The sequence below is a fragment of the Corvus hawaiiensis genome, chromosome 14, assembly GCF_020740725.1.
Source record: "Corvus hawaiiensis isolate bCorHaw1 chromosome 14, bCorHaw1.pri.cur, whole genome shotgun sequence".
Lineage (NCBI taxonomy): Eukaryota > Metazoa > Chordata > Aves > Passeriformes > Corvidae > Corvus > Corvus hawaiiensis.
Window position 1 is genome coordinate 11,825,309 of NC_063226.1, and position 13,725 is coordinate 11,839,033.

General features: G+C 42.5%; 1 protein-coding gene across 5 annotated transcripts in view; it reads right to left on the bottom strand.

Annotated features, from left to right (window-relative positions):
• KIAA1210 (KIAA1210 ortholog) overlaps positions 1–13,725 on the bottom strand; it is a 54,366-nt gene that overhangs the window by 25,563 nt on the left and 15,078 nt on the right. Inside the window, exon 1 of one of the 5 annotated variants that reach the window (XM_048318865.1) lies at positions 4,257–4,285. The exons of the other annotated variants lie outside the window; for them this stretch is intronic. Coding sequence (XP_048174822.1) covers positions 4,257–4,270 — 14 coding nt within the window. The 5' untranslated portion in view covers positions 4,271–4,285. Of the gene's footprint in view, positions 1–4,256; positions 4,286–13,725 lie in introns of those variants that run through there. 5 annotated transcript variants of the gene reach the window in all.

Consider the following 13,725-nt stretch of genomic DNA (forward strand, 5'->3'; position numbering starts at 1 on the left):
TGGTTCCAATTTTTCCTCTCAACTTTATGCACCACGCATACTGCATTAGATTTTTGAGGGAAAAATCTAATTTCAAAATGCATTTGAAATAAAATATTGAGAAGGCATTCAACAAATTTACAAGGACAAACTGACAAGTCTCCAGACTTGAGTTTATTTTCACAGAATGTGAGTGGACCTGGCATTTGGCTCATTTAGACCTCTAACTTCTGCTTTACCCACCTTCAATTAAACCAAAGCAAGAGAAAATTGATGCTTTCAGATCTAGCTTTGTTTGCACCAGTTCAACGTTTATTTTAATCCCTCAATCATCTCAGCTGCTCACTCTGAATCCTTCCAGCCTTTGAAGATATTTTGACTGCAGTGTTTATTATAACTGCAAGCATGTATTTCCAATTGGTATATCTTTTTTACAAGTAGAACTACAACTGCAAAGCAGTTCAGCTCTGAGGCAGTTTCTTCACAGTCAAATCAGCTCCAGCATTAACTCAATTTTATAGCCGAGTTCTCTGGGGCACTTGGAGCTCAAGTGTCAACTACAAGGGTGCCCCACTTAGGACCTAATGATTTGGAGCCTTTGTATACCTCAACACAGTATCATCTTTTTCCAGTGAACTGAACATCACAGATTTTCTCAAGCTTTGAGTTAGCAAGTAGTTGAATTACAGGGAAAAAACCCCATATAATATACAATGTATATATTCCACCAGCAAAGTGGAAGTTCCATCATTAAAAACCTGATGACATACCTGGAGGAGAGTTAGCAATTAGATGACATTTAGACTTCAAATTCTGGTGGCAGTGAGTTGTACTTTACAGAGAACAGTTAGCAAATGTTCTGAGCAACATACTCTAGCCTGGGGGTCAGTGTAATGGAGAAAAAGAGGACAAAACCTCATCAATACAAATACATGTGAGTGCACAGGCATTAACCAATCGAACCTCCAGACCTTCACCACTTCCAGGCCTTAATAACAGCAGACAGCCACAGTGTCAGGATGTATCAATACCATGTACATCCAGTTCAATCAGCTGCACTAACACTCTGTGAGCTCTCCCAGAGCATTACACCATTAGACACAAAGTTTTAAACAAATACTGTCTGTGTATTGATTTTCAGTGATAAAAATATCAGGTTAAATAAATGGCCTTTTAGAGCAGTATTTCTGATACTCTTGAGATGCTACAGGACACCTGGGAGAAGATGCTCGCAGAAGGATGCAGGAAGACTTCTCAGTGTGGGAGCAGGGACAGACATGGCCAGCCAAGACAGGACAGCTGCCAAGTCACAGCTACTGTTTGCATCTCACTAGAAGTGTAACAGTGGGCACATTTCCCCAGTCTACAGCTTTCTAGTATGCTCTTAATCCTCTCTCAAACAGTATTTGCAATCCCTGCATATGCACAGACCTCCTGCTGCAGAGGTACAGGGAAAAAAAGATGTTGAATCTCTGCCAGACCCCTCAAAAGCCAGACTCAGCCATGGCCAGTAAGTCCACTGCACCAACTCCTATGTAGGGCCGCGGAAAAGAATGAAAGTTTACCGAAAGCACAGTGTTTGCCTCTCCCTGCACAGGGTGATGGGCTGGATTACCACAACTATGAATTAATTAATTACTCGCAAAGAGTGACTTCCTATGCAGATGCAATCACAAAAATAAAAATGACATTATTAGACTCTATTTGCATTGCTAGGGTGTACTTCAAAGCAATAAAACTCCTACAAAGTTGCAGGGTTTGCTTTACCTTCAAAACAGACAATGGAACTTAGTTAGCAGTCACCGCTATCCTCACTTGGTTTTATGTTTCAGATCTAGGCTCTCCGTTATCCCATACAAAATTTCCATTGATAACCTTACTGGGTTGCATTCACTTGGAGCTCTTCAACTCATTACAGGAACTAATGAGTCTGAAAAGTAAAAAGAAATCTGCAGGAACAGGAGAAATGTCCTTGTCTCCCCTTTACAAACTGAGGCAACTGGACAAATATTTGGAGTGCTGTATGGGAGGGCAGTGATAGGGCAAATCACACACAGAATCACAGAATAACAAGGTTGGAAGAGAGCTCCAAGATCATCGAGTCCAACGCATGCCCTAACACCTCAACTAGACTATGGCACCAAGTGCCATGTCCAGTCTTTTTTTAAACACATCCAGAGGTGGTGACTCTACCACCTCCCTGGGCAGACCATTCCAGTACTTTATTCTTCTTTCCGTGAAAAACTTTTTTCTAATATCCAACCTATACCTTCCTTGACACAACTTGAGACAGTGTCCTCTTGTTCTGTCAGTGGCTGCCTGGTGGAAGAGACCAACCCCCTCCTGTCTACAACCTCCTTTTGAGAAGTTGTAGAGAGCGATAAGGTTACCTCTGAGTCTCCTTTTCTCCAGGCTAAACAACCCTAGTTTCCTCAATCGTTCCTCATAGGGCTTGTGTTCCAAGAAATGCTGTGTTTCCAAAAGAAATAAAGTTCCAGGATGGTGTTCTGACCATTCGCTTTGCCCAGCTGAACACGACTTAATATGTACATGGGGGGTAGAGGGGTGGGAGAATGCTAAATGAATAAAATGCAATTCCCTTTCACTGCTTGGTTTGTACATTTAAGGACTCCTGGGAAGTTAACATTGTACAGGACTCAAGTTTCCTGCATTTAACAAAGGTCCAAGACAAACCATTTCTGCTCAGCCTCAGAAAAGGGACACAGCCTCCTTGCTGTCTCTCCAGTGGAGCAGAAGACTTGGAAAACTGTGCAGCAAGCAAGGTCCTACCCTCCCTTTAGTGTTTCTTCAGCTTCAGACTCATGGTTCTGCACAAGCATTCCAGAAGGCCTTATGACAGAGATCAAAAGAGATGCTGAACCCTGAACAGCCTCTTTCTTATCAAATAAATGCTTGAGGAAATAAAGCCTCAAGAATGTGAGGCACTGAATTCAGTTAGCATCTTCATAGCCTATAGAAGACAGACAATGGCAAGCAGCCAAGAGAAAGAGGTGAAATTTTTGCCTGGAGATTTTAAAGACCAATTTCCTCCATGCTACAAAAATTATTTGAAATCAAGCTTATGCTCCAGATTTCAGGACACACACTTTTCACAGCAAGATGCATCAGCACAGGAAAATGGATCCTGTGGACCTCATCTGGTCCTCTAGGTCACCACCCTGAAGCCAGCCTCTCACAGAACACACTTCAAGCTATTGCAGGACCTCAGAGAACGCCCCTCTATTTCTCCTGAAAACCAACGTTCAAAATAACACGGAATGCAGGATGGTTTAATATTCAGATTACATTCGGCAGCAAAAGGTGACTGAGAGGTTAAATTTTCTTCTCTCTTATTAAAGCACATTAGAGGACTTCGTTCTGACAAAACATGGGTGATGGCTTTCCTCTTTGGGAATCCAACAAGCTATCAATGAACTCATTAATCCAATGACAGCTAAGTGAAGTTTACCTTCCACAACTCCATGGAACAGGATTTGAGAGTCAATCATACAGCAATAGCAAAGCCAGCAAGACCTCTATTCAATTTTCACATCCCTTGAGCATATCAGAAACTCAGCAACCAAAGCTCCCTTTGCTCTCCATGAGATGAGTGACCTGCACTTCAAAGGGCCATGGTCACAGAATATGCTGAACAGTGCGGGATACCACAAAAAGCTTTGTTGAAACAGGGTACAATGCAAAATGACAGCGGGAACCAGGATCTGACCTTGTAGAGCTGATCCCGTTGTGCTCTTCTACAGCGTAGTGTTTCTAGGATGAAACTCCCAGGGTTTTTTGCCAACCCCTAGCTGGTATCTCCCATGGGGTCCCTCCCATGTGGTCCCTCCCATGACTGTTTTATGCAGTTATAAAAGAATAGCACAAACAGCAGTTTACACCAGGATTCTTGCTACTTTCTCCACTGGTGATGGTGAGGGGAAGAGTTTATAAAGTTAATGAATATTGATCTTGTAATTTTCACTGAAGGAGAGATAGTTCAACAAAGTTTAAGGTCCTTCTCCAAGGATCACAAATAATATATACAGCAGTAGTACCCACCAGGACATCTGGATAAGCATCTAAATAACACTTAATATCAATAAAGTATTCTCCCCCAATTAAGCAGGCAGTCATAATTCCCCATAGCAACAGACAACATTCAGCTTCTAACCTTAACAAGATATCCAGAGCAAACAACCATTCACATGGAGAGATCTATTCACATCTCTCACACTTTGCATTCAGACAACACCCCTGACCCCCCTCTGTGGACACACCTTGGCTCCTCCATGAAGACTCACCAGAAGACAGGTCCCAATGTGCTGAACTCTTGCTAGCTACAATCTACTTTGAGAAGCCTCTGCCTGACAGCAATTCTGAAGGATTTCTGTTGTTCAACAGTGCCTGAAGCATTATGTCCTGCCCTCCTAGTGAGTGTGTGTGTAAAACTAATGGAAAGCAGCTGGTGGGCTGAAGCCAACTTTAAAAAAAAAAAGTAAGAGGAGGAAATGCCTTTCATACAGTCACACAGACTCAGTCTGTAATTGTGTGAGAAGCCAAGAGGATAAGAAGGGGGAAGGGTAAATGGGAAAAATTCATAAGCACCCTGTTACCAGCCCAGGAACGGAGAGAGTCAATGCCTCTGTCCCCTGCACTGCTGCCCCATCTCCACAGACTCCCCCCCTCCCTCCCTGCACTCCTGCCATTTGTTGATTTAGCACTACAGAACTGTGTCCCTGCATGTGGGGACTGGACTGTAGCATATAAACCTGTTACCTTAAACCTGAGGCAGGTACCAGCAGCAGGGCAGCTGTGGGTTTGTACTCAGCTCAGGAGGCCAAACTGAAGTTATCAGCTACCAGAGCTTTGCAACAGTTGGCACCCACACCAGACAGATTAACTTGGTATGGTGCCACTTCAAGCCGTCCTCATGCACCTAATTACTCTGCTGTGCTTATTAGCATGACCTTGGGTAGCTGCTGTCTGTGCAAGAGTTCTGCTGCAAGTTTCTATCAGCTCAGACAATAGAGCAAATATCTACCTGTTTGCCAAAAGCCAAGGAAAATGGTTCTTGATAGCCCATCCCTAATAATAATTTATCACAGAGATTTTGCAGTGCATTTTCAGGTCAGTATTAATCCAGAGAAATGTGACAGAACTTTGCCTTAATCAAGACTGGCTCTAACATAGTCATGATCTAAGCCACAGCAAGATTTTGGCCCGAGGCTGTCTCCATTTCAAAGTAATGGACATTAAATGACCCAGTTAAATTCCACCATTTGGTATTAGCATAGGAGAAAGCTTTTCCCATGTAGTAATTCTTTTTCTTCACTTTTTCAAAATTTCAGAAAACAGCTGGAATGAGGATCTTCTCCCACTCTTCCTAAAAAGAAAAAGAAGTAGCAAAGTCTTCCAGCAACCACACTAAAGGAACCAGTTGCCTGCAGTAGGAGACACTCTCAGATCCACTTGACATGAAGTTTTTGAAATAGTTGTGGAGGAGGGGGAACATGCATTTAAAAATCAACAGGGATGTAACCAAAGGCTGCCTCTGCCAGTTAGGGAACTACTCCCAGTGTGCATTACTGTCTTTGGAAATGGTTTCAAGGCAAAGCAACAGGAAATGTCAAGCCACTATCACTGAACAGCAAACATGCCTCATGCCAGCAGAGTCAAGATGTCAGAGAGTCAAGTATGGGAATAAAAGTCAAGCTTACTGTCTCTGCCTCTCCAAGTGGCAAATTCAACAAGTGTAATCTTCCATCCCAAATCTGGTGGTGGGCATATTTAGCCAGTGTTTTCTATCTTGTGTATGTGCTTCTTACCCCTTCTCCAAATTCCTAATTAATTTTGTCTCGCCTGGAGCCTTCAAGCATAAAGTTAGATGACTGGGATCTGACCTGTAGTGTGCAGAGCCCTGGGAGTCTATGGGCTGCTTTGTAGGGCTCAGCAAAAGGTGGCAAAGGAAAGAGGTTTGCCATCAGCTGGCTTCAACATGCTCTACAGGGGCTTGAAAGACTGTGGGCCTGAGAAAACTTCAAGGAAATTGCCAATATCTGCAGACTCTGAAGGTGACAAATAGTAGTTTAGACAGAAAAACCTGTGAAACAGAGCTTGTCCTTTAAATGTATTCCAGCAGACGGAGACTATTGGGCTGGGACTTGGGTAGATTCACTGGTTTTCCTGGCTCTATCATTGAATTGCAGGGCAAATTACTGTATGTCTAACAAGAGCCAAGTTATTTATCACTCAGCCATGAGTTTCTTCACCTTTTGTGTGGAATCACAATGGTCACACTGAACTCCTGGAAAGCTTAATGAGCCCTATGGAAGAGTTAAGTATCACCTCTGCTACAGGAGACCAGCATGCTGGAACCGTATGGACTGACACAAGTGCTACAACCACACAGAAAGTAAATAACAAAAAACTGCATAAAATTTCACAAGAGTAATCTGCATATCTGCCATGCCCCTGTATTTGAGTCACAGTGATTTCCAAGATGCTATTCTCAGAAAATGGGAAGAATCTTTACATCCTGGGCCTGAAAGAAAAGAGTCTGGAGGCATTTTTACCGAATTAAGCTATCTGACTATTGCAGGAGAAATGAGGCTGCAACAATAGAGAACTGAACACCAGAACTGAAACATGGAACTTTAGGCTATGTCTAAAGCTTTCTCTTTTTAAAGGCTTCCCCAAAACAGTCACTTATCCCTCAATTTTTGGTTAAAGAGTAGCTTAAAGATGGGGAAAAAAAATCTTCAAATAGATGAACTTCTCAGGACAAGAGATAATAAAGACATTTAATGGCCAAGAATTCGAAGTGCACTGAAAAAAAAAGGGGAGGCAAACAGAAAATTCTGGGATGAACTGTGTTACAAATTTTCACTCTGAAGATCAAAACATCAGAAAACCAGTCAGCCATCTTTTGGCTATAAAGGAGCAAATAAAACACAGGCTTTGTGGTCTCAGAAGCTGCCTTTGGCAGGAAGCTCGGGAAATCCCTCTTCATGTGAAGTCCCAAAACCTATTTGTGTCAGTATCTACTGCCTGTACACACAACAAATAAAAACAAGGCCAGCTCATTCCTATGTTGAAACACACTGTGTCTGGCTGGCTAACCCTGAGCTCCCACTGCCTGGGGGCATTTCTGCAATTCAGAGCCCATTTTGACTTCTGATCAAGGAAGGCCAGAGGCAGCCTCCATGCTTGCAGAGGAACTCTTCTGCAGCTGTGTGAGAAGTTTGATGGTCTCCCTCCCTTCTTCTGTTCTAAAGAAAACCTCCTGCTGTCCCTGCTCTGGTCTCCCAGCTGCTCTCTCCAGAGCCTCGAGTTAGGCAGCTCCTGAAGTACAATTGGTCTTGAAGCACATGCAGAACTGCTGGAGACAAGGGAGATCATCCATGCGCTCAGAGCAGTTCCTGAGCCATTTCTGTCCCAAGGGCAACTATTGACCTTTTGCTCTAGTATGAGCAACTACTAAAAAGGGATCCTACTTCCCAGGATTCCAGACACAAATACCTCTCTAAAACAGGATAATCTAAAATAAGATTATCTGAACTAATGGTGTTTCACACCAATGGAGTATCAAGCTGAATTCAACTGTGTTTTAAGGCAGTGGTACAGTAGCATCAGGGAGCAGAGACAGTACATGACAGCAGAAAAAAACAGGAGTGTGACACCAAAGAAAACAAGGACTGCAAGATGGGGTAAAGACAAGCAGGCACATGGGGGAGGGAATCAGATGGGGACAGACATTCTCTGTAAGGTTTTCACAGGCCAAGGCTGCAAGAAAGGAAGCAATAAGACAGTTTGCATTTTTTTAATTTAAGCTTTTGAAACATTATTTTCACTAAACTGAAATGATGGAAAATAGTTTGCTAGAGTGAACCAGCAAACAATTCCTCTGCACCTCTGTCAGGTCTGTATTTTCCCATGTACATAGATAGCTTGATGGTTACCACAATGTCTCCATCCTAAATCTGAGCTAGAGCACTCAAATACATCTCATTTGCATCACAAGTACTGTGTGGATCAGAACTGTGTTGTTAGATGGGTGATACCTGGAAGCCCCAGCAGAAGAGCACACTTACGTATTTCTGAGAATGAATAAGGATAAATGAATTTATCATGAATGTAAGTCAAACATTTAGTTCACTAATTAACACCAGATCCTTGAATCTCAGAGGCCAAAAGGAACAACCACCACAAAATTTTGAAGCTGGAATGCCACCTTCACTCTGGATGGATGGTTAGAAAACAAGATAAGGCAGCTTTTTCTGCACAGCCAAGTTTCCCTGCTCTGACCGAGTGCTACAATTCCCTTTAAGAGCACCCTGGTCTGGGCTGAAGTAGAGTTAATTTTCATCATAGCAGCTGGTATAGAGCTGTGGTTTGGATTTGTGCTGGAAACAGTGCTGATAACTCAGAGATGCTTCCTTTATCACTAAACAGGTCTTACCCAGAGCCTTTGCTGTTCCTCACCCACCCCACCTGTGAGGAGGCTGGGGGTGCACAAGGAGCTGGGAGGGGACACAGCCAGGACAGCTGATCCCAACTGACCCAAGGAATATCCCAGACCATATGGCCTCATGCTCAGCGTATAAATCTGGAGGAGAAGGAGGAAGAGGGGACATTTGGAGGGATGGTGTTTGTCTTCCTGTCACCATGATGTGATGGAGCCCTGCTGTTCTGGGGATGCAAAACACCTGCCTGCCCTTGAGAAGTGAGGAATCAATTCCTTGTTTTGCTTTGCTTGTGTGCATGACCTTTTCTTTACCTATTAAATTGTCTTGATCTCAACCGACAAGTTTTCTCACTTTTACTCTCAGATTCTCTCTCCAATCCCACCAGGGGAGAGTGAGTGAGTGGCTGTTGTAGGGTTTAATTGCTGGGGTTAAAGCACAACAGTCACAAAGATACCTACATGCTACAGCATGGAGATGGGATAGAACAGACCACAGAATGTCTTAGCACCTGTACACTTACCCGAATGCAGCAGTACACACAAGTGTAACAATACAGTTAAAGTGAATCATGATGTGTGTGGCCCAGGTCACGCCCTTTTCACATACATTGTGTTGCAAACCTTGGGCTGCTGGCACAACCCTGACTATTAGCACAGCGATGAACAGTGACAGCTCAGCATCTGCAAGAAAAATCAGGATATCAACTGGCTGGGGTTTTTTTTTTCTTTTTTTATACAGTGACTCTCACAATGGAGTGGGAGGCCACCTGCTATATTGAAACAAATAATTATGAATAAAATAACAGCAAGATAAACAAAATAAAATAAGAGAATTTGCAGATAGTCTTTTCTGTATTCAAAATAATATTTAAAACTACTTAATCCATAATAGTTTTACCAACCTTGAGACTAAAATAGATATAATGCAGAGCTGTAAGCTTGAAGCACATTAGTGTAGAACACCTTGTGCTCAACTTGTTTTCTTACAGCAGGAGAAATCTGAGGGGTGGAAGAGAATCAACCTTGGAATTACCTCAGGTTTTTTTCCTGTTTCCCCATGGACAGACTTATCTCAGATTTTCTCAAATCTGGCTGGTAAGCAGCTCTAGCTGCCCTACACCAGCTCAGGTAGGTTATCTACCGGAAGTACAACTTGAACCCACTGCATTTTTGTCCTATATATCATCAGATTTCAGCTTCTACATCCAATTCTAGGCGTTCACATCACAGCAGATGTGAAAGCCTCAAACTTTGTAGACCTCTGCACAAGGATGAAATGACAAATTAAACTCTCCAGTTGGCTCTAGGGGTACAAAGCTAGATACTTGGAGCAGCAGAAGTTTCTGTCTTAGAAGAGAACACATGGAAAAATTATGACAAGATGTTTCCATGGCTCAGTCTGGAAAAATAATGTAGACAAAAAACCTGATGGTCAAATGATGCAGAAGAGTGAGAATTACATTCAGCAGATTGTCCCAACCCAAGCTTCTGCTCTACTGCAAGTGATGTAGGACAAGCAGCATTAGAGGTCCATTTGACAGCATATCTGTCAAATACTCAGAACCTTGGTGATAGCAAAAGGGCTGTTCTACTGAAACCAAATAAACAGGCCTGCTTGGAATTCCTCTGCCTACAGCCAGCAAACACACTGTACCACTGTGCCTGCTAAAACAAACACCATCCAGAGACAAGCATGAACAGAATGAGGAGATGGGAGTGACTCACTGGTGTATTAAGCCAGAACTGAACTTCTTGCACAAAGATGAGTCAAAAAGAATGAAACACAAACAGAAATAGTTGATTTTTTTGTTAATAATATAGCACCATTGTACTAACTGTGCCCAATTGCCTGCAGTGTCATGGCTCTGACACCTCCTGACTGCTTCTGTTCACCCTCTCTGCTATTCTTGAATAAGAAAACAGGATTTAAACCTCCATACATTTAATACCAGACAGAGCGCTGAATGACTCCTGTGGGCTGAAGACAAAATGCTCACAAATGTCCAAACACTGTATAATTGCCCAATACAGGAACATGCTCAGAGGTTGTGTACTGAAAGATTCCTCCAAGAGACTCACAACACCTGAGGAGTCTTTTCACATCAGCTCACACTCTCTGACTTGGCCCTAGCGGGGGGAGCTCTCCACTTTCCATAAAAGCTGTTTCTTGAAACTCAATGTTGTCACCCCTGTGTGGATCCAAGGATTATCTCTGCACAAGTGAACTTTGCTCGGCAGAAACCACCTATCGTACTCAGATATTTTCATTTCAAAAAACCCCCAACACTGAAAAGCTGTTAATGAATGATTCTTGCTCTTGTTGGGAGATAATATGCTAAAGTGATGTACAATAAAAAGACATGTAAGCAGACATATTTTTAGTGTTTATGGGTAGCATTTCACCTCTCCTGAATGCATCAGCCACACAGACAGATCCCCAGATCACCACAGGACCAGTGGCTCTGCCACAGCTCCCAGAAAGCCTGCACTGATTCCAAAGCTGCACAGCCTTCTGACAGCTGCCAGCAGCACTGATCCCATGGACCATGGCTGAGCCGAGATGACGCTGGGGGATGCCACAGGCAGGGATGGCCAGGGAACTCAGTGTCTCACTTTAAACAGCCCTGGAGCCTTGGAGAGATGCTTCATGTCTAAAACCATGCCAAAGAGCAAAGCATGCTCTTTGACTGCAGTCAGTCAGCAACACAGCTCCTCAGCCCCTGTGGCAATTACATGCCTCCAGAAACGGAGAGAGGCCACAGGAATTGAATGAGCTGCTGACAGAGAAGAGCCAACAGGCTCAAACTGCCCTGTCCCCCACATGTCAAGTTGCTACTTCAGTAGCAGCTGGTGGAGCTTTAAACCACTTCCAATCCACTTGTCACTGTCCAAGCTAAAACAGCAGCTGCTTGCTGTGGATGGGGAGCCAAAGGCTCGAAGGACCACACAGACATGTAAAAGCTGTAAAAAGTATGACTAGCCCCAAGCACAAAGGGATTTTTGGGATTTCCACTGTCCTCTATGAGCCTCTCCAACAAGAAGGCTGAGGTGAAGATGCAAGGGGCAGAACAGACAGCTTATCCATCAGGTGGACAGCACTGTACCAGCTTTGGAATAAGCCCAGCAATCACCACAATCTCTTCCTGACACTTATCTGAATAGGCAACAACACAAAATACAGCAACAGCACCTAACCCAGAAAACATATTTTACTCAATTTCAGGGCCATAACATCATTTTACATTGGCAATTGCTTTCATCTCAAACAATCTAGAAATATATAGAAAATTCTACTGATGTATTCCTTGATCAACTTGCTTTACCCAAATCCTGAACTTCTTTGCAGGATGAAAGTGCACATCAGCATTTCCTGACAATTATGGAATATAGGAAAAGAACACAATACCCCACTGGAAGTGCAAAGCTTGGCAAAGCAGAAGACAATTCAAGCTGAAAGGTCCATAATTCTGGGATTGTTTGTGAAAGGCACCATGAAATCCTGTGTGACCACATTAAATACAGTTAAATACATTTTCTTATAGTCTGCTATAGAAACCAGTCTGAGCTGGCACACAAAGCCTTCAGCCAAATATTTTATATAGCTTCTAACACACTGTATTTGTCTTTGGAAATTGGCAGTTTGCGATGACCATCAGTGAACCTTACTATTCAAGCAACCACATTTTCAGCTTATAACAACATACTTGGCTAGTCAAAAAAACTGAGGAGCATATGAAAAGATTCCTCTACAGGCTTTAGGAAACTTTATCCTATCTGTCCAGGTATAGTATTTTTTTTCTGGCACCATACTTGGAAGAAGACAAAAACAGAACTCTGCAACAAGGATGATGAGCTATAAACCTAGCAGAACAATTCAAGATTATTCAGGTTGCATATGCTGGTTAAAGAGAAATATGAAAGCAATCTAGAAGTTTTATTGCAGTGAAATAGCAGACAAGATTGGGACTGTGATGAAGAATTACCTGGATTAGGCTCTGAGTTCTTTTTTTTTAATTTCGTAAGAGGACATTAACAAAGTGCAGGGACAAGAGTATGTGTACAAAGATCAGATTCAGCCACACATTATTACAGCATACCAAGGCAGAACCTTTGTTTCTTCTTGTAAAATGTGGGGGAGTGGAGTAAATGGGAAAGTAGCACAGGAGAGCACTACCTAAAGCAGCTTTTAAAACACTCCAGGTGCTTTAGCTGGACTTAGCAGCTCAAAACCCTGGAAGGAACCCTTTCCCAGTGTCCATGGCAGGTTTCATGGCAGGCACTGAGCTCTAAGTCACTTTGGCCAAATTCCTACTGTTATCTAAGCCAATTGCTTAAAGCATTAAAGTAATTTCATTCCAAAAGAGCTTTCATTCAGAAAGCAAATTAACTCCTACAGGTCAAATAACCACATGAGAATTTGGGGAAGTTGTTCCAATGACAAATTTGTCCAGAAGGACAAATACTTAATGTTAAACACCAAACAAATTTCATTGAAAATTCATCTTGGACTAAAAACATCACTATTACTGCAACTGGTGTCTTGAACTCATTTTAACTGCCAGTAACCACAGCCAAAGCAGCATATAAAATTTGTGAAGACTGCAAAGGATTAGTAGTTGCACTAATTCACCTGGGAACACATCACAGGGCTGAAATAACAGGCTGAGAGGTATAACCTGTGTATTTATCAAGTGTAGAGACCTAACTGAAGAATATCAAGAAAGAAGAATCTGTTGAAGAAAAAAAACCCTGTTCCTCACAAGTCAGATGGAGATTGACCAGGAAAGAAGAGACGGTAAAAAAGCTTCATCTGTTCAGCCTTTATAGTCTGTCTCTGAATTTCAAATTTAAGTGCATTAGATGCTGAAGGATTTGGGGGAAAAAATAAAATAATGTAAAATGACTTCTTTTTGTCAATTCAAGTGCCAATCCACCTACCTTCATCAGGACTCACTCATAGCTCTTTTGCAAGTTCTGATGGCATACTCTCCCTTTATCTAAAGCAAACTTCTATGCCAAATATTAATTCCCTGTTACAAATTTCAAAGGAGGAAAAAGGTGAATATGGGATGGAAATGCTAACTGAAATCCAGTAGGAGTTGTGTGCCTTTGAAAATGCACATTTCCACCAGAGTAATGTGAGACAAATTCTAGGTGTGAGGAATACAACCTCTAGGAGAGGGGAAAAATAGTCACTCTGAACCTCCACTTTTGAACTATATTCCACCCTCTGCCATCCAGGACTTACTCACACATTTAACTATCAGCATTCCCATCTTAAC